Source organism: Manacus candei, unplaced genomic scaffold, assembly GCF_025592945.1.
Source record: "Manacus candei isolate 608988 ecotype Guabito, Panama unplaced genomic scaffold, ASM2559294v1 h1tg000074l, whole genome shotgun sequence".
NCBI classification, from domain to species: domain Eukaryota; kingdom Metazoa; phylum Chordata; class Aves; order Passeriformes; family Pipridae; genus Manacus; species Manacus candei.
This window is the reverse complement of record NW_026138122.1, coordinates 403,127-425,014: the sequence shown is the minus strand read 5'-3', so window position 1 is coordinate 425,014 and position 21,888 is coordinate 403,127. Positions and strand designations below refer to the sequence as shown.

At 41.4% G+C, this 21,888-nt stretch overlaps 1 protein-coding gene across 1 annotated transcript in view; it reads right to left on the bottom strand.

Moving 5' to 3' along the window:
- Positions 1-1,259: 1,259 nt before the first annotated feature.
- The window catches only part of NCBP1 (nuclear cap binding protein subunit 1), a 29,581-nt gene continuing 8,952 nt past the window's right edge, over positions 1,260-21,888 (bottom strand). Inside the window, exons 11-23 of the mRNA XM_051809019.1 lie at positions 20,755-20,865; positions 19,498-19,562; positions 18,707-18,769; positions 17,005-17,079; positions 15,805-15,908; positions 14,867-14,989; positions 13,523-13,625; positions 12,091-12,184; positions 9,505-9,608; positions 9,064-9,178; positions 5,051-5,194; positions 4,539-4,652; positions 1,260-3,645 (exon numbers count right to left, since the gene is read on the bottom strand). Coding sequence (XP_051664979.1) covers positions 3,532-3,645; positions 4,539-4,652; positions 5,051-5,194; positions 9,064-9,178; positions 9,505-9,608; positions 12,091-12,184; positions 13,523-13,625; positions 14,867-14,989; positions 15,805-15,908; positions 17,005-17,079; positions 18,707-18,769; positions 19,498-19,562; positions 20,755-20,865 — 1,329 coding nt within the window. The 3' untranslated portion in view covers positions 1,260-3,531. The remainder of the gene's footprint in view (positions 3,646-4,538; positions 4,653-5,050; positions 5,195-9,063; positions 9,179-9,504; positions 9,609-12,090; positions 12,185-13,522; positions 13,626-14,866; positions 14,990-15,804; positions 15,909-17,004; positions 17,080-18,706; positions 18,770-19,497; positions 19,563-20,754; positions 20,866-21,888) is intronic.

Here is a 21,888-nt window from a genome sequence, read left to right as displayed (position 1 = left end):
GCCAACAGTGTGCCCAGGTGGCCAAGAAGGCCAGTGACATCCTGGCCTATGTCAGAAATAACGCAGCCACCAGAACCAGAGCAGGGATTGTCCCTCTGTCTTCAGCACTGGTGAGGCCACACCTCCAGTTCTGTGTCCAGTTCTGGGCCCCTCAATTCAGGAAGGACACTGAGGTGCTGGAGAGTGCCCAGAGAAGGGCAACAGAGCTGGGGAAGGGTCTGGAGCACAAATCCTATGAGGAGCAGTTGAGGGAGCTGGGGTTGTTCAACCTGCAGAAAAGGAGGCTCAGGGGAGACCTCATCACTCTCTATAACTCCCTGAAAGGAGGTTGTAGCCAGGTGGGGGTCAGCCTCATCTCCCAGGCAACTAGAGATAGGTCAGGAGGACATAGCCCCAGGCTGTATTAGGGGACGTTTAGGTTGGACATCAGGAGGAATTTCTTCACAGGAGTTCTTAAACATTGGAATGGGCTGCCCAGGGAGGTGCTGGAGTCACCTGGAGCTGTTTAAGAAAAGACTGGACGTCAAGCTGACAAGCTGGTCAGAGGTTGGACTTGATGACCTCAGAGGTCTTTTCCAACCTAATTGATTCTGTGATTCTGTTAGAGAAGGAGACAAGGTGTCTGGGAAGGGCAGATGATGGTTCCAGTAATAGGTCTTTACTTCCTCAGTGCTTCATTTGCAGCTCCCCAGTAACCTGCCTTCCCTCTAAGCACAGAAGGCCTTTGGGGCCTTGCAAGGCCTAGGAAAGTGGCATGAGGGGTTAGCTGGAGGGCAGATCCCAGCAGGGCTTTTGGAGGTAGTCCTCCATGTCACGGTTTCATTACCCGGTGTTGTCTTGGGTCCCTAAACTCCTCTCCGGGGCAGCTGGGAGGTGTGCACTGGCTACTGAATAACCTGTGGGCACGCTGCAACAGCCCTCCCCTCAGCAAGCACCACCAGTCCACACCTTCCTGACTTCCTGGAGCAGCACCTCCCCCTGCCAGAGGACAGGAGGTGGCAAGAGGGAGGGAGGGAGGATGTCTGCGTGAGCACCCCCTCGCACTTAGCAGCACATATGTTTGCCTCACATGGCTGTGCAGGTGGGGCAGTGTGTCAGACCAGCCACAGCACAAGGAGGTGAAGGCTTGTGTGTTAGTCAGGATACCAGCACAAGTGTTGGGACAAAACTCCTCCAAACCCCACTGCATTTAACACCAGCATAACCCAGCATGACTGCTTTGTTTCAGTGCCCCCCAAAAAAAGACAGGACAAACACCCTCAGTAGCAACCTGCTTCACCTTCATTTATTTTTGTCTTTAATTGTGCATTTTTTTCCAACCACACCACATTTCTACAGCATCTTTACACTACCCGCCACCACATGCTTCAGGCAGTTCCAAGTCAGGTGTACGCCATTAGACCTTAAAGAAGGTGAAGGTGTCCAACAGGCTCAAGAAATGTAATCAAAGCCCGTGGTCAAACCTTGGCATGATTGGAAATTAAATCAATTTCAAAAGACATTCCTATTTGGTTTTATAACATACGATTACACTCAAGCATTTGCAACTGTATCCCCAGCATCAGTATTTGTCAAGGCTCAAAGAAAGTTACAGGTTTGCAAGTTCTAACTGCATTACAGTTTAACAGAAGTCACATTTATAGTCAAAACCCCCACCATTAATTAATATCAGAATTCTGATACTGATCCAAGCCAGTGAAAAAACTATTAAAATCCAATTAAAACTTCTAAAGTATTAAATGTTTCTTAAAAAAAAAAAAAACAACAACCAACAAAAACTCCTATTTGATTACTCAAGAACATTAACAGAGAAAGATCTGAAGCACAAGTCCGTGCATGACTGACAAAACTCTTGCATAAAGCAAATTTACAACAAATAACAGTATACTCTGAAAGAATGGAGGGATCAGTCAAGTCAGAAAGGGCAAGCAGAAAAAGCAGAAGTAACAGATCTAAGTCTATGAGGATATATTCGATTGCTACAGGCCACACAAACTTATGTCAACAGTCAAAACAGAAAATTCTGGTTTTTACCCTCCTTGCTGCATCAGGAGGTCATTGGTCAATGCAATGAAATGCACTTCTAGGCATAATACTTCAAATAATAATTTGTACAGGAACAAAATTACTCAAAGCCTGTAATTTTCTAAGCTAAAACTAAAATAGCACTGAGTACGGAGTTCTTCTGAACGTTCATCTGCAAAATGAAGAGACCATAAACAGGTTGGAAACACTGCACACTGACAGCAGCTCCCTTGCCATTCACCACTGACACAGACCACTCTAGTTTGGCCTTTAAGTACGTAGTGTTACTTGCATAACTCAGAACTAAGGCTACTCTACTTTCAGGTTGTGTTCTCCCAGTCTAAGTCTCCTGTAACATATCACTTAATTCAGCATTAAAATGCTTTCTCAAGACATGGGAGCAATGTGCTGTTGTCACATATTAAAGCGAGGGAGGCAGATGCAGCCACCACAAAGCAGTTGTTACCAAGCCAGATGAGGTGGGAGCACTCTCTTCACCCACTGTCACTAACCAGAAAGATTTCTGACGTCCCTGCAGGCCTGCAGGTCCAGCCCAGTGCAAATGTGACAGCCAACTAGTTACTGGCTGAAAGAAAAAAAACAACCCCAACACTGCACTGTCCTCTTCCCAGCATCTGGGGCTGGAGCTCCCAAAATCCAGGTAAGGCTTGCAGTATGGAAGTCAGAAGTTTGTTTCACTCCAACTCTTGCTTACTGTCTATCAGTGAATACTGCTACCAGGAGCAGTTCATTATTTTTTGACCACACTGAAAAAAGGATTGCATTTTTCAGAAGTGGTCCATGAAGCTTATCTACTGTTTATAGATACTGTAATAAGACACTAGACAATGCATTTTAAAAACAAAATTCAATTGAATTACATGTTCTTTTAAACTGTGAAAATCTATCTGGCTTCATAATAAACAAATCCATAAGCTACTTTGAAAACGTGTTTCACGTGCCCAAAGTTAAGACAGTCTTCCTATGCCATACTAGAGAATTTACTACAGGGGTCACTGAGAAGGTGCATTCCCTTTCCTACTGACAAAACACTATGAACTGTTCTTCATTTCTGCAATTCCTTTGACCTTAAGGGGTAGGCAGAGGTTAAAAGTTCTGTTGTTTGGGATTGTTTTTTTCCTGTTGTTCTGAGTTTGGAATTTTTTTTTGGGAGTGGTACAGGGGTTGTGTCTGATTTTTATACAGGCAAGAGGGGAGAAACAAAATTACTATCATGAAGCGAAGAGTCATACTAAATTAAAAGACAATAAAAAGAATTCATACATTACTTCACAAATATCCCCTATAGATCATATCTTTTAAGGCTTATGATGCTTACACAGTTCGTTGTTTTTTTTAGAGTACTCTATTGTTTTATATAGGAGCACATGAAAGCCAGTTTTACTCAAAAAATTCTTCCATCCCCATGTTAAGTTTTGCCATTAAAAAAAAAAAATTAAAATTCATTGAAGTCCTGCAGACAAGACTCTGTCCATGAACGATCCCTCAGGCCTGCAGAGCGCAGAACTGCTGAAACACAGCCAGGATATGGTGGTCCAGTTCAGCTGTAAACAGGAGGTTCTCCAGGGTCACCATGTACTGCTGGATTATCTGGTGGTGCTGGCAGATAAAAAAAAAAAACAAACAAAAATAAGACACATACCTTTACTGTTTTCCTTTATATTTATATAAGAATAAGCAGAGAAATCAAGACATGTAAGAATCACAAGCCAAATATTTTCATCGGAATTGTTTAGCACATCTCATTTCCACAACACAGCATAACCCAGAGACACTACCAACCACAAGAACACAGCCTGGACCAAAATCCTGCCTTGAGCAGCACTGTGCTCCCTCCAATTCCCACATCCTGAGCTGTATGCAGGGCACAGGTGTTGTGTCACTGCATAGGAGAATCATGGTATTTCCTTTCCTCTGAAGACACATCTACTACCAGGGAAGGGTTTATCCCAACGGAGAATTATACCCCCCCTCCCATTCTTCAACTTATCTTGTGCTCACACAGGTACAGCTTCCTGTATCTAATCACTTTCATCCAGCCACCTGTGCTTGTTAACTGATTTAATACAGAGCCAAGCATTCAGAAATTATTTTTAATAAATGTTTATGCACCTTATTAAAAGGAATCCTGCAATAGTTTTATCCACTCATTTAAAATACATCTATTTCAGCATTCTTGTCCATTCACAACTTTGCCCTTACTATAAACACACTGCTAAGCGGAACTCGGTGAAATTTATAGTCACATCTTGAAATATTTTTCCAGTGTGCTTTCGGTCAGGGAATTAGTCAAGGATCAGTCACTCCACCGGACTGTGGCAGAGGTTTGGCCAGAGCCAGCGCTATGACCCGGCCGCACACCAGCCTTCAGAGAAGACGTGCTGCTGCCACCTACTGCTACTGCCGTGCAGCGCTCTGCTCCCCACCCACGGAGCTCTCCCTTCCAGCACGGCCCCTGCCCACAGCCTTCCAAACCGAGAAATGAGACTTACCTGCAGGAAGATCTGCTGCAATCTCTCTATACAGCTCTTGTACCAAGGTGTAAATACATCGATTCCACCAGTCTCGCAGCGCACCAAGTGCTCCGTTAACAACATAATGAAACGCTGCAGGAGAGGGAAAAATACCCAAACTTACTCAGTCTCGTCAATTGAAAGCAGAATCCTAACCTCAGGTAAGAGGATCTGGGGTCCAGACACTTTGAACAGCAATGTGAGAATAATTATTTTGCTTGGTAAACACTGCATTTAGTAAGGAAGTAAAACCCAGTTACTTTCTGGTTGTTCAGGAAACAATGCTAGCAGAACTCCTCTGTTCCTAAGCACTGCTCAGAAGCAGTCTTTGCAGAAGGATGATCTGGATTGACTCTAACCCACAGTAAACCCAACAACCCCTTCCCAATATTCTTATCCCAAGAAGATGCCCAAGATGCAAGTGATGCTGAAAGCTTATAAACCCAGTAACTTCAAAACCTAAAGTAAGAAGAGACTTTGCCCATCATTACCTGGAATATAACGAGGAAGAGATTCTTCTGCTCGCTCTGGGCTGACTCTACCTTTTCCTGCAAACGCTCTATCTGCTCTTCTAGTGGTCCATCCTCCCGATCAGTGCTCCGGTCATCATCATCATCGTCATCATCACTGTCTCGCTGTAAGGGACAACAACACAGGATTAGCCACTGATCTGACTGCCTGTGGATACTGTCAGTGACCTCTACTTCCACACGTGAAAAGGTCTGCAGAGCAACTGAAGAGCAGCACAGAATTCAGGATAGAAATTTGGAAGGAAAAATGCCAATAACTGGAAAGCCCTGGAAAAAATAAGATAAAATCAAGATTTCAAAGAAAGTAGAGCAAGCCTAAAGATTTACCAGAATTCAGGGGTGTTCCTCTAGGATGGTGACAGGCTGACAGCCCAGCTGGGGTGCCTTTGCACCAATGCATGCAGCATGGGCAACAAACAGAAGGAAGCCACTCTGCTGCTGGGAAGTTATGACCTACTTGCCATTACTGAAACTGAGGGGAGGAAGGAGAGGGTTGCCCTCTGCATCAAGGGTTGGATTGAGTGTGAAGAGCTGTCTTTGAAGAACAGCCATGAGCAAGTTGAAAGTCTGTGGGTAAGAATGAGAGACTGAAGCAACAAAGGGAACCTTTTGATTGGTGTCCACATCAGGCCCCTGATCAAGAAGAGCCTGCTGAAGCCTCCTTGCTCCAGTCACAGGAGGCATCACACTCACAGGCTCCTTTCCCACTGGGGGACTTCAATCACCCCCACTTATGCTGGAAAAGTAGCTGCAGGCAATCCTTGAGATTCCTGCAATGCATGGAGGATAACTGCCTGACCCAGGCAATACACAGCCCTCCCAGAGGGGATGTGTTACTGGATCTGCTGGTCACCAACACAAGTGAGCTAACTGGGGACATCAAGATTGGAGGCAGCCTGGGCTGCAGCAACCGAGTATTGGAGGAGTTCACAGTCCCAGGGGATATGGGTCAGGCAAGAAGTTAGGCCCCTGAACTTTAAGAAGGTAGACTTCAGCTCTCCAAGGAGATAGTCAGTGGGATTCCCTGGGACACTCCCTGCCCTCGTAGATGAGGGAGCAGAACAGAGTTGGCAGATCTCCATAGAGAGCAAGAGTTAGCAATTCCCAGGAGTAAGAAATCAGTCAAGGAAGGCAGGAGACCAGCATGGCTGAGTAGGGACCTGCTGATCAAACTAAAAGAAGACAATGCACAAACAGTGAAAACAAGGACAGGTAACCTGAGAAGAGTATAGAGACAAAATGTAGTTGTGTAGGGATGGGGTGAGGAAGGCCAAGGCAAAGCTGGAACTGAACCTGGCAGGGGACACAAGGAATAACAGCAAAGGCTTCTACAGGTATGTTTACCAGAAAAGGGAAGGCCAAGGAGGTGTGTCCCCCCAATAAACAATGCTGGTAAACTGGTAACTATGGATGAGAACACTGACTGAGGTCCTCAACAATATTTTTACAAGTCTTCAATGGCAACACCTCTTCCCACACTTCTCGAGTGGATGTACAGCAGGACGAGGACTGGAGAGGCAAAGTCCCTCCCACTGCATGGAAAGATCAGGTTCATGGCCACCTGAAGAACTTGAACACACACAGATCCATGAGACCCAGTGAGATGTCCCATAGAGCCCTTAGAGTCCTGAGGGAATTGGCTGATGTAGTTGCCAAGCCACTCTGCTACATTTGACAAGACATGGCAGTCAGGTGAAGTCCTGGGTGACTGGAAAAGAGGAAACACTCTATCCCTTTAAAAAGGGTAGAAAGGAAGACCCTGGGGACTACTGATCCAACCCAGGCCATTTTGTGAATCCAGGATTTGAGGGAAACACAAGTGAAAGGTAACTAACTTTATCATTAGCAGGTAATGAACAGCTTTTAAAAAAAATATGGCAGAGATTTTTTCAAATTGCATCTACCGCAGCAGGGCAGACAATTCACTGAATGAAGAGTTTTGAAGTCTCAGGGCTCCAAGAAATAGAGCATTAACTCAAATCAATCCAGCTGGTTAGCACAGAAGGAAGGCTAAAGACTGTTGCCAGTGTTGCTGAAGTGGGGACTCCCTAAATTCATGATCAAAGAGTGTACTCAGACTAGAAAGGCTCAGCATGGACCTACCTGGATAAACTACATGGATATACTAAGAACATGGCATGCTCTCACTGTATCAAAATCAAAACACAACACCACCACTACCACCCACAAAATACACAAAAGTACCAGCCTTGGAACTTCAGGTAACTAAGTCTTAAACAAGTCAAAAAGGCATATAGGAGGAAAGGCAGAATCTGATGCATTATTGCAAATTCAAGCACAGGTAATGCCTCAGTTTCATATGATTGTTTCTATGCAAAAACATCCATAAATTAACAGCTCAAAACTTCAAACATTTGTAAAAGAAGCATGTGTAACTTGTGACAACTACAGGGCCGTGTGTTAACTCACCTACTGCATAGGAAATGCAGCTCACAATCAGAAGACAGGTATAGCTCCAAATTAGTGTAGAAAATGAAAATTACTTACCATAGCAAGTGACAATTTAATTTTATTCTCTCTATGGGAACTTGTCTTTTCCCCATCTACAGAGGTTTGCTGAACTCAAAACACTAAAGGTCCAATAGAACCCAAGAGAAAGGACCATAAGCCTTGGACTCATTCCACAGTAAGGCAATCCACCTCATGCTGGAGATATCAAAACTTGACAGCTTACTTCCTCTAAAAGGAATGGTCATGCAGCAGAGCAACAGCCTGCAGAACTACTCACTGTTGCATACAAATGTTTCTTCCTGGCATAATAGTCAATTAAAGCACTAAGTAATATAGAGCTGCAGCAAGAGACGAGTACAGAAATTAAAACACTGGTATATTTAGAGTTGCCAAAGAAGCTCTTTGCCTCACAGTAAGACCAGTGACTACAGTTAGGTTTTCACTAATCATGGGCATTTATTAACTGCTCATCAATGTAGGCTGAGGATGCAAGCAACTAGGATGGTTGCTGCTGTTAGTGGAGGAAACAAGATGAAGGAGCTGGGATGAACTGACCCTGGCAAACTGTGAGTTATTAGCAATCTCTGAACAGAAGCTTCTGGACAAATGACTGACTTGAGCAGGTCTGTTAAAAAAACATCAGCCAGCCTCTGTCACATTTTGACATTAACCTCACTCAAAATTTTGGAGCTAGCTAAGGGTTTTATGCAGGTAATCACACCTGCAGACCTCAAGGAAACACAGAAGTTCTCTCTTGCTTTCTGCAAGTCAGCATATTTATGAACTGACTTAATTTTGTCACGACTAAGTTCTGCATTCAGCCATGCTTCCTTGGGACCCATCTCTTCCAGCTGCCATAGAAGACACTCACTCACCCCACTTTACTGCCCCTTTTGGGACAACAGAACACAACAGCAGCTGCTTCCTCATCAGTTTGCTCTATATAGTAATGCAAGATCATGCAACTGTATTCAGAAAAATAAGTTGGAAAAAGGAAGTGACATGCCAGTGTCAGAATCCAGCAGCATCCACCAGAAGAACAGTAACAGCCAATTCTCAGTTGCAAATAGCTGTTTCTGTGCACTTCTGCATGGAAGCCACAAGAGCACTCTTTAAACAGAACTTACCACAAATAATTTGTAACTGTTCTTATTGTTATCTAATAAGGTAATTGGAATGCAGATTAGAAGGCAAGTGGACAACATGCTCATATCGGAAAAGAAACTTATGAGAGAGAACTTGAACAGAGCAAATACATATGAACTCCCTTGAAAGATTTTAACTAAATTCTTATGTTACAGCTACTGTTAGAAAGGTGGACTGAGGATATGCACTGATTTTTGATATCTCAGTGCTGGAGATGAACACATGTCTGCAGACAGGCTTCCTGAAGAACCACATTTATTTGGTCCTCCCCAGAACCAACTGTGTGTCTGCCTGTCTGCATGCAGGTTTGCATATCTGAGTTTAAAATTATTAAGATTTACAAACAAATTACTCACTCTTTTGTGCTGCCTGGCCAATCTTGCCTTAGTCTCCTCCAGTTCTTTGTGAATCTTCAGGACATGCTTATTCATCTTACGAATTGTGGAATGTAAGATCTCCCAGATATAAAACCTAGGAAAGACACAAGGCTCAAAACACTATACTACACACCACCCCAAGACGGAAAACTAAACACAGCTTCTTACAGAAAACTGTAACTGGGAGAACTTAAACTTAGTATCACTTAAGACATCTACCGGAGTGAACAAACACTCGGCATATAGAAAAGCACACTTGTATGCAAAAAAGCTTAACAGTTAAAGTATGTATTTTGTAGAAAGAGCAAAAGCTTAATTGCACCTTCTTCCACTACTGAGTTTTCATAGATTAAACAATGTACTGGTGACATCAAATAGCAAGTTAGAGACAAATAACAACCCCAAACAAATTCTTGTTACCTGGTAAAATCATGTGCAAGCTCTGAAGAAAAGATCCAGTTTGCTACTGCAGCACAGTCGACAATTTGTGTCCGAATCATCTTGTCCACAAGCACAGCAATCATCTATATTTTGTGAAAGACGATACACACACAGTCTGTGAAAATATTCCAGCCTCAGACAAAACTAGAGATGCTTTGATGCAACTCTACATCAGTGGTATTAGTGGTAATTTCAAATACTTTAGGAAGCTGGGTAGTCTAGCCTAAAACATTTCAAATGAGGGGACCCATATCAATTACATAAAGCATTGTTACCTTGTTAACAACATTAACCTACTTTTGAAAGTGAGCACTCTTTGTTAACATACATACTCCCATACAAAAGCAAAAAATACAAGAATCAGAGTCAGAACTGAGGACTTAGAGACACAAGTCTTCGCATTTGGCATCAAAGTACTCAAACCAGAGCACATGTACCTATCAGATCACCATAATGAAGGAGCTACTGTTAGCCCACTACTCTTGAACTGTGACGGCCTTCAAACCTGACACTAGAGCTTTCCTCTGAGGAGCCTATTAATTTCAGGGTGGAGCCAGTGCCGTGTATCAGTGGAAGGGCTTACTTGCCACAGGCACTGCCATGATTCTGGGGGAGTTGCAAGGAATGCAGCAAGCAACTGCAGAGGAGAGTTACTGACTACAGAAGTTGCAAGCTGTTCAGTAAAAAGGGCTCATCTTAATTACTCATGTGATTGAATGCCACAATATCTAAGAACTGCAGCCTGCACTGTATTTATCCTTACAACCACCCGTTGTCAAATAAGGAAGTGTAACAAAGTTCCTTTTAAGGAAGGAAAATTAAAATAACTGAATGAATCATATGGAGGACTCAGCACTCAACTTTCAAGTCCCAGGATAGCATCCTATGCTCTATTTGTCTTTCTGCATTGCCAGGAAGAATTTCTGATTACTTAGCCTGATCTTCCAAAAAACACACATCTAGGATTTTGAGAAAACATTTAATGTCAAAGCTTCTCTTCATGAAGTTACCACCACAACCTTGCTTATAAATCCAGGGACTACTGACTCCTGTTGTTAAATCACTACCTGCAGCACAGATCAGTCATCAGTGCTACATGCCTTGTGAGTACTGGTGGTTGTCTGAACCAATTCAAAGGACGTTCCCATAGACACGGGAGTGGGGTGAGCAGCCTAAAAACAGACTCTGCCTGCTGTCAAGGCACCATTCCTTCTGTGTGACAACCTCCTTCCTGAGGTTGTGGACTCAGGAATGAAAAAAAAAGGCAAGTGCTAGATCAGAAGCAAAACACTGGAGTGCGAGAGAAGAAAATTTAACTTCCACGGTCAAGTAGAACAGCAGACCTTCCTTACTTTTATATTTGACATTTTTTAAAGTGATCTTGTTTTATTCATAAAAGTCTAACATGACTATTTAGTCTGGGTTTGAAACCTCCATCTCAGTTTGGTCATGCCACAATACAAAGGAACGAAGAGGAAGTGGATACAGATATTAGATTGCAGTAATGAAATTTCTTCTGATCCAGTTAAATGGCAGTAAAAAGTAGGTCAGACTGTAAATGTCACATTTTCAAGGTCACTAAACTGGGTAGTAACTTAAATATATGAAAAAAAAAATCCTCCTTTTTGATGTTTTTAAGAGAGGTAACAGCTTGCATAGGTATCTTCTAGGTGCTAGTTTTTTTTCACTAGGGAATGGACCACATATCTAGTAGCAGATGCAAGGATTATCCCTGGTTCTCAGTGGCCTGGCTTCTTAAAGTCTGGCCTGTGCAGCTGCGAGGTACTGTCCACTTTCCAGCACTGAAGTGGAACACAAACACACCAGTAACGAAGACATGAAATAATTAATGCAGGCAAATTCAGCCTGAGTTCCCTATTTATTTCTATTTATAGAAAAATGACAGCTGAGGGAAAAAGCAACTGCTGTGAAGAAACAGAACAGTTTATACAACTGAGGCATTTTTTTGCAGGTCTTTTAGGGTGTTATTTCCACTGGCTCAAGAATGAACATAATCACAGCACTGTCAGACTGATCTGTTCTGAAACAGCCACTACTGCAGCTCTACTCACCCTGCCCACACACAACAGGGACTCCAGCATGAGCTTAGTGTAATAAGTGGATGGCTTTCACTAGCACTTGATGAAAAAAAAAACCAACACAGCTCTAAAAAACTCTAGGTTTCCACATCTCTAGGAATGCGGCCTGCTTTTGATATGAGACCTACATCTTATTTCAATTTACTTATCTACGCTGTTTTCCAATTTTGAACAAAAACATGATTTTGGCAGAAGTTATTCTCTTGTACAACAAACAGCATTGTATGAATCTGAGCCATAATGAGGCCTTTGCCCTCTCACAGTGAACTATTGAGGAAGAAGCAGCATCACTGATGGGATGTATTTTATGTTCAGCCTTCATTTTAGGCACCAGTAACAACATTAAATACAACCTGAAATTTCCTTAAAATGACAATACACAAGTTAGAGGATATAAAGCAAATTGTATTTTTTTTTATTTACATACAACCTCTCTGAGTTGAAACTTGACATTCCAGCCTCTTACCTGTGGATGATTCTTCCAAACCTCATATACAACTCTCAGCACGTGGAGTTTCCCCTCATCACTTTCAGCAAGTGTTTTGAAGACTTCATGAAACCTTTTAATAGACATAAGTAGTCTATTAGTGGAGAGGCTGGGATCAGGTCAGAAGAGCAGCAGATATAAGGCAAGTGGTTTAGATTGGCCAAAATAAAATTTTGTGACTATCTGCTGCATTTCTTGGACAACTGTTCCCAGGAAAACATAACCATCCTTAGTCAAACAGACTGCAAAGACATGGCACCCCCTAAAACTAACTTACACCTTAGTGGTGAATCTTCTTCCTGAAGCTGGGCTATGTTTCTCATGCTCTTAAAAGCAAGAGGCACTTTTCATGCTTCATGTGCTTATCTATACACAGCTGAAGCAAAATTTGCTGCCTTTTGAGCCCTTCCTCTTGACTTGTGTTTTCATAACTTTAGACACTTATCTTAAGTGCCTCTTTTTGAAGGAAATGCAGCTAAAAGCCTCTATTTTAGCAGTTACGCTGACTGCTAGAGAGCACTCACAGCCAGGCTTATTGTAATGAAACTGTAAAGAGTAAGAGGCTCTTTTTTGATCTCATGGCTGCCACTGATGCGTGTGCAGCAGTGAAAATACCATGGGTCTAAGTATTCGTGTCACCCTGCCTCCTGCACTCCTGACTGCAGGTTACTACCTGCAGCTTCCTATCAACATTGCCTCTGCAGAGCTCCCAGGAGCATGTTTTTGGAACAGCTTTATACATATTTAGGGACAGAAAGAAAAATACCTCATTAAGATGCATGAGACTACCTTTCAGGCAACAAAAGACTTGAAAGCAACTCCGAAACACACAGGATTAAAAATGTTATTTTATCTTATTTTGCTAAAAATGGTGCAGTAAATTCTTTACAAGTTCCAGCATATCTCTAAGGGGTGAACTCTAAAGTATTTTAGGATGGATTTTACTTTGCTTTGGTAGACAGAAGTTTACAGCACACTGTTTTGAAGTTTCACGTTTTCTTTTTCTTTGCTTTTATACGTAAGTAACTGTCCTCAAATCATATTCACAGTCCAAGATATTGTGATGCAGCCACCCAGTCATTCAAATGTAAGAAGAATCCCTTGTTCCTCACCGTAGTCAGCAAATAAGTAATTCTAAAATGAAGTAATTTTCCAAACCTGTCTCATTTGTTTGACTTACATCACACGGCTGTAATGTATACATTTCTGCTAATTCCATTCATATATATATATAATCTAGGATTTACACTACCATTACTTCAGTAAGCAGTGTCATTAGCTCTCCTAATCATATTGCATTGTGGAGCACCTAAAACACTGCTAAAGCTTGCAGTCCATTTCTTTTATCATGCATGTCACTGTCAGAATTAAACTGTTCCGTAAGCCCCAAAATAATGCACATCACACTTACTTTGCCAGGGCACTGAAGGAGTGGCTGAAAGACTTGGCAGCTAGATGGAGCAGCGTCTGAACAAAGACTTCTATTTTCAGAGGGTTGAAGGAAAATCCTTCACCTGCAAGTTATTTAAAGTTGAAAGTAATAAGTACTTCAAGTAGAGCAGCATGTAAGCTACAAAAAAACCCTGTAGAGGTAACTTATGGTTTTAGCTCATTTCACAAAAGAGTTCCAACAACAGGGTTTTGGAGGGCTGAGCAGGGAGCTAGTAAAGAGTCTTCCAAAATGTGCAGGTTTTCAGGCTCCCATTTCACCATGGAGAAATGGGAGCCCATGCAGAAAGAATTCCAGGTCAGTGAAGAAGCTATCAGAGACACAGCCACCCTACCAACATATAGCAGTACTGATGGACTACAGCAGAGAAAGTCAGCACAGGAAACTGCAGTTGTGCACCAAGATGAAGGCCTGGAAGGCCATAAAGAAGGAGGCATGGACAAGGAGAGAAGAAAGCAAGGACATCTAACATAGAGAGGCTGACCATTCGGGATATGGAAAGGTCCAGCAAGCATGTATAGCAAATGTGGGTACTAGGATGAATGGTGTTAAGTCCTCTCCTGTACCTCTAGCTACCTTGCAGCTGAAGATAGGTAGAAGGGAGAGCACTAATTATTGGGTAATGCCCAAAGCCAATCAGGAAACATGACAGTGGATCCCAGGGCAAAAAAACTCCACCAGATGGTTGCTGCTCTCTGCCCGCATGACAGAACACATGCAAATATTAAAGAAACAATGAAGTAGTCCCCATTGTTTAGATCACTTCTAATTCTCTCACACTCCCCATTCCATAAAACATGTAGCCTTTGGGAATCAGTGCTGCCCGTGGCTGCAAAGCTAAGGAGAATGTGAGTGGAGTCTCATTGTGAGTTTTTAATCTATGGAAGGTGACAGTGACAGGCTGGTTGTCTTATCTGCTGTGGGACTGCACTGAGGGGAGGGATGCTCTCAGGGCAGAAGTACTGAACTTCAGGGGTGAGGATGACAGCATGAACTGCCCTCTGCTGCTGAAGGAAAAAGGGAATGTTAAATTCTTTCATTCTGTCAGTACTCGCAAGAAAACACACCCGAAGCACCAGGTTACTTCTGTTAGGTTAGAAAAAACGGGCCTGACTCACCATGTAAGATGTTTACAAAAAAAACTAACAATGGTGTATTATCTCTATTCACTGATAAATTGAAACCAACTACTAGAAGGAAAAGCATACAGTTCTATTAACCACCACACTCAGCTCCAAAGCATGGCAGATCAATCTGCCACAGGATAAATTACAGCTTGCCAGAGCCTAACAGAATATATCTTACCATCATCGTCATCCTGGTTTGGATTAGGCACATCTTTTAAAATGCTGAAGATTTCATCATTGCTTGCCTTATTTTTAATGGCAATTGTCAAACAGAGTGCCACAGTATATCCAGGAAGGGATCCTGAACAAAAACAAAGAGGTCAAAAATATGTCAAGGCAAGAAAGTGAGCATTTTTAACATCAGTTTGCCTCTCAGAGAAACCAGTGTACTTCCCAGCTACACCTAAAACTAGCTGTTTCCAATACCATTGTCCACAGCAATATTCTATAAAATTGCTCAACAATTTTCTGGTCTTCACATTAAATTCAAAACTTTGTGCTGAGGTCAGGTAACCACTTTCCTGACTAAAGCTCTACTTCAGTTTCCACCACTTTTCTAGAAATGCAATACTTCCTTGTTTTTCCTCACTGCACCTGTGATGATGACACTTTTATGTTTAGGTTTGTATTTACACCAAGTAATAAAAGGAATAATAAAGCATCTCTCAATCTTTATGCTGTCTGCTCCCTCTGTATGCTTCACTAAATCAAATTTACTGGTAAAATACTCTACTGCTTCATGAAGTTAAAAAAAATAAACTCTCGTTATCACTTCATATGCTGCCTTTGGCATAGTATAGTGGCCAAACAGGGAAAATGGATGAATTGTCCAATTTTAGACTTCTGGTAAATAATACTGCATAATAACACAACCACCTCAGCAATAGTAACTTCACGTGCCTGGATTTTCTTTTCTTCATAAGTAGCAGAGAGGATTTCATTACAGTGATCAAGGCTTAATATATCTCAATTGCCCATGTGAAGCATATTCACCCATATGAAAATCATGCACATTTATTTCAGCTCATTATGAATACAACTGACATTACAGTCAATCTAGTGTGCTCCCTTGCCCTGAAACACTTCAACTTGACCAGTAGTAACTTTAATACTTACTATTGCTTTCATCTCCATATTTGTAAATGCACACTGGATTAGCAGGACTGAGGACAGAAAAACTTGCAGGAACGATGTCTATTATTCGCTGATGGTAGGAGAGCCTGCAAACAACAAGTTTCATAGCATTAGAATTAAAATGAGAATAATACCACGGCTAATTTTAATGTGACTGCTGTATAATCATTTTCCTGTACTTAACTTCCACAGAACAAGAATCAGGATGTTTACACAACAGAATGATAGTTTCTGCTAGACAGTATGAGCTAAGTAAACCAAACTTACTAGTAGATGCCTTCCATTTGAACCGCATGATGCTTGAGTTTCATCCTCACACAATTAATTTGCCTTGTGAAAAGGCTGCCTGGTAAGAAGTTTTATGCAAAAGCCTACAATGCACTGCAGAAAACTAGCAAGATGTTGGAACTCAAAGCAGAAAAAATATTAAACTGGATGTCTTCATTTTACTTTCCAGCTTCATTTCACTCCCACAAAGGCTTAATTTGCTACCAGAGTTTTTAGTGAAATGGAAGAGCACCACAGAAAAATTGCATTCATTTTGCAGCACACTACTTTCACGTTTCCTATACAGAATTCACCCCAAACCAGATTGTTTTCATGTAGTAACAAACTACATGAGTAGTTTCAAGAGTAACAAACGCTTTCAGAACATTTTGCTCTTTCTCTCTCTTATACCCTCCTATCTCAACAACTTTAAGTCCAGACACTGATTACGTAGTCTTGTTGTTGGGTTTGGAGATTTTGTTTGTTTGGATGGCTGTTTGTTTGTTTAAGGGAAATGAACATCAGAGAACACCTAGAAGAACCAAGACTAGATTCTCAGTTTTTGGTATATTTAATGGTCAGTTCCCTCTCTTTCTGTGAATACTGAGTACTTCCCAAGAATATAGCCTAAACTCTTATTTCTTTCCATGCCTATGGTGAAGCATGTCTTTTTGTAACTACAGGTGTGCATAAACAGCTCACTACCATCTATCTGCATTGCCCGTTCCTCCCTCTCTCTAGTGTCCTACAGCAGGTAAACCAAGACAAAAAAATCACACAAAAACCAGATTCAGCTCTTAACTGAAAATGAATTGTAAGAACAGATGCCTTAAGACCAAAGTCAAGTTAAAAGGACTCTTACAGTATCCAGATGAAACTTTGCCTTGAATGCAACCATCAAAAGATCTTACTTACCGCATGCACTTTTCCAAAACCTCTCTCACAAATTTGGGTTTGGGTTTTTCAAGGTCCTGAGTAAGACAGTCTGACCTATCAAAGAACAGAATGCAAAGGCTTTCAGCAAAAGAATTTGCGCTTTAGTCTCTTTTTGGCTTGGTCTAATAGGTACAAAACAGTCACAGTCTAAAGACAACTGGAGCATTTGACATTTGAGAGTGCAGGCAATTTTAAGCCATTGAAGTAAGTTAATCACTACTTCCTTACTGGCAATCTCATCTCTCTGTGATACATTTTCAAGTAACTTCCCTTCCCCTACCAGATTAAAAACAATTTGTGTCTATGGTTAGCTGGCTTTTCCTTTCTTTAGGAAAGCAACCTTGTGTGATTTCATGGTCTCTTCCTCCCTCATTGGAATTTTTGAACTTCTGGTTGATTTCAAATGCATTCAGATAAAGAAAAGCCCCAAATACAGTCATGTGCAAGATCTGTAAAAGACAGATCTTTGAAGACTGCTGCCTGGTCAGTTAACATGGATGTAATAACAGGACAGCCATCAAACACTTAACTCCACATAAGGACAATACAAGAAAGGTAAGAAAAGCCACAAAACAGCATCAGAAGAAGGGCTGCACCCCACTCCACATGGATTCTTGGGCAGATCACCTACAGAAAGCATGCACACTAGCAGGCTGTGGAAGCTACTGCAGGGAGGACTTAACCTCAAGCTGATCTCCCTTGTTACATGGGTGCCTGGAACGGAAAGCTTAGGGAACCTGGGGTTAGACACTGATTGAGTCCAGGGAGCTCCTGCTAGAGATGCAAGTTCAAAACATGGCATGGTAAGAATGGATGGCAGGGCAAGCTCAGATGGAACTCCAGGCCCTAGCATTTGGCAGGTGGGAAATAGACTACAAGGTCTCAAGGACAAAGGTTATATATAATGAAAGGTTTGGGGTAGGACACGGAGAAAAACTGCAGAATGAACACAGGACACAGAGTCAGCACAAACGTTAAAAAGGAAATCAGGGAGTCATTTTGAAAAATTTGCTAACAACTGACTGAAAGTGCAGGATACATTTAAGAAATGACATTTCTGCTTCCCTCTTTAAGGAATACTTATACTGGCTTGAGATTTGTCACATGTTCACTAGGGACTAAAGAGATTATCAAGATAATCTTCTGCTGAGTGCTGGCGAACAGATTAAGAACAATCTCTGAAGAGCTAGAGGAAAACAATTAACAGGGCCACTATGCCCTTATTCTTCCTGGATAAGTTTGAAATTTTAAGGGTTTTGCAATGTCAGGTTTCAATCAAAAGGAGAAAAACTTACTAGTCATTTCACTCCCACAAAGGCTTAATTTGCTACCAGAGCTTTTAGGGAAATGGAAGAGCACCACAGAAAAATTGCATTTATTTTGCAGCACAATACTTTCACAGCTCCTATACGGAATTCACCCATTGGAAGATGCTGAATAACATACACTTTCAGAACATTTTGTTCTCTCTCACTCCTATATCCCCCTTATCAGCTTTTAGTATAACTAATGGTCGGATCTCTCCATTTCTGTGAATGCTGAATACTTTCCAGGGATATAGCCCACACTCTAATTCTTTCCATGCCCATGGTAAAGCATGTCTTTTTGTAACTGCAGGTGTGCACAGACAGCTCACTACCCTCTGCAATATCAGGTTTGAATTAAAAGGAGAGAAACTTACCAATCTTCCCAGCTCCAACGGAACTGAAAGTTGCTCAAGTGGTGAGAAAACCAGTTAATAAACCTTTATTAAAAGAAAAAGAAAGGTCCATTAAATGTCAGAAGTGCAAGAAAACTTTCACTTGAGCTTTCCTTATAAATGCATTCAACTTTTGAAAGGTAAGCCTAAACTCTTTAAGCTGTTACAGCATTAAACAGGCATTTATGTTGACAGATACAAAAGACTGAGTTTCGAAATTCAGAAAGAAGCTTTTATGGGAAAATAGACAGCTTGTCATTTCATATAAAGAGATGACGTATTAAACTAACAATTAAAATGTAAACTTACTGTGAATATGAAACTTTCACATTTTTCATTAGTCAATAACTGCCTTCCTACACAATGGAGATGTCACTGAAAAGGCAAAATCACCACCATTCTCCTCCTTTGGGTGGCACATACCCCATTAACTCCACTTCCAAAGTGCCCCCCAGACCACTGTGGAGCAGGCACTGTACCAGGTAACAGTACTACATAACTGTGGACAGCTCTGGACACAGAAAAGCTGTCACCCATCTGCACTGTCCTGTGTTGACAGACAGACCCCCAGGGGAGCATTCCTCGTGAGAGGAGGCAAGCTGCCAATCCTCCACCTTTTCTTTAGACTGTTCTAAGCTAGAGCCCACAAAGCATTTTGAATAGCATCGAGCGGTTCTAACAAGGGTTTCTGACTACTCTTTCCACAGCCTCTTCATTTTTCCTCTACACTGGACATTGAGGAATGTTTTCCATTATCTCCAAAACATACTTACCTGTCCACACACGTTGTATTCATCGTATCCAAGCGCATGTAGAGCATTTCCGTGGCTTGTGCAAGCTTAAAGTTTCTTGTTAAGGTTTACAGAAAAGCACTAGATAAGTCAGATGTTATTCCTTTAAGGTTTTTAATAGAATGTCATCAACCTTTTGCACTGAAAGCTCCCTAAGTCTACTCCAAATTCCACCCTTTAATCCCAGCCTATTTTTCTTCCATCACTGCAACAAGACTGTTGGCTTCCTCCACAGAAAGACAGAATTCACATCATGCAACAAGCAAAACTGCACTGACATGAACAGACAGCAACATCCTTATGGAGTACTTCTGTAATCTCACCCACAGTTTGGCTTCACAGGCTCCTGCTTATACACACTCAAATCTTTAATCATCATGAAAGGCTTGAGAAAGTATGACTACACTGGCTCTACCCCACAAGGCCTTTATCCTTCTTACAGTGTCCCTATTAACATAAAAAACTTCATGCACAGACATATACCCAATTCTAGGAAGAGACTTGGCTACTCTTTGAGATTATGTGATTTTCAAACAGTGGGTGGTATCATGAAGTAGAACGAAAATTTTGGCATGAAATTACCAGTGGACAGACATCTTTTGACTGTCCTCCATTCTCAGTCTATAGCTTTATCTAAACCAATGACCTAAGGTGATATAATGGGATGGTCAGAGTCAGCTGGAAGCCATGCCTCATTTCTCAGCATTTAGCCACCCTTTCTGAGCTCACAGATGATTATTGACCTTTTGAATGCTCCAGTGTGAGTACCGAGTGGGAACTCAGGCAAGTTCTTTTAAATCACCTGCTACACTTACTGCTAAAAAACGACAAGGAGCACTCACACAGTTGTTAGAACAAAATATCAAGTCTGTCACTTTCTTTCCTTCTCAGGCTTTAATGTGTCTATGACCATGCCACAAGCTGTCCAAACCTAAAGAGGCTGCAGTGACAAACAGAAGTATTGTATTTTATCCCCTTACCAAGACAGCATTTCTTGGGAAGGTTAGAGGAAGTACAAGAACAGTGCAGAGAATGCTGAAGAGTCTTGCCCACTTGGTAAATCTAGATCTCTGCTAAGTGGGTTGTGTTATTCTCTCATGCTCATGTTACAGGCAAAGTTTCATGCAGCTGCTGCAAAATACTAATACAGCCAGTACTTACTGATATCCCATCAGCTACAGAACAAACAAAATAAAGGCTGCGTTTCATAAATGCTCTTCAGCAGCACAGAAAGGATACAACTTGTGGTAAAGAGCCAGGCTGAAGCTTGCACAGTTCAATCAGGAGCGTTGTGTACATGACTTCAATGTGTGGTGGAGATGGAAGTTGAAACAATTCTGCAAATATTACCTGTAGGAGGGGAAAACACAGAATCAGAGCACAGTCAAACATGGGCTGCACAACTCTCAGCTTCACAATAGTGGCCATCAATCTTAAACAATTATCTATCCCAAAAGACCCATATTGTTCTGTCAAATGCATGTTCCAGGAAAACAGAACCATATAAAAGGTAGTGGTAACCCTACACTGTACTAATAAAGTCCACTCTAACTGCCCTTACCATTTCATACTAATACAACACCAGCATTATACACCTATTATGCCTAACAGATATAGCACATAACTGTAGAAATGGAAATAGTTATAATGTGACCTATTGCAGTGATACCACATGATCTGAGAAACACACAAATAAACTGATCCTGTTCAATAGTAAATATCAATATCAAATATATGAAAGGAAGCCTAAGCATTTAATATGAAAGACTATTTGCATTAAAATTACATCTCTATCTTTTCCATCATGTCCTCTTTTCTCCTATGCAAAACCTTATATAAATAAAGTCACAACTTTAAACTGCAAATTACAATCAGCATTTCATACAACAAAAATATATGCTCAATACTTCTTGGTGGAAGGTCCTTCCAAGACAACTGAAAATAATCCTGCCATCAGTATCTGTGCTTTTATTTTAAAGTTTGCCTCTAATAACAGCATGTCAACCCCTTGAGGGCTACAATAAAACCATCTCTGTACAACATCCACCTCTAGGTTTCTGTTTACTTTGCATTCCATTCTCAGCTACATTTAAATAACATCAAAAGAATTGGGAATCTTTGATTCATTATAGTTGATCAGTTTCCTCTTCAAATAAAGTTTAAAGAAGTAAGCTTCAGAAAAATCTTGTTTAAGAAATCAACCTCCATTTATAGACTCCAAAAACAGCACATGAAAGCACATTGACTAGAACTTGTTTATTCTAAGGAAGGACTTGAAAGCAGCAAGAGACTGTAAGATGCTGGAGAACCCTTCTGTGTCAGCATAATCTGGACATACTGTTAAGACAGATGTGACAAAAGCGTAGGGACAAC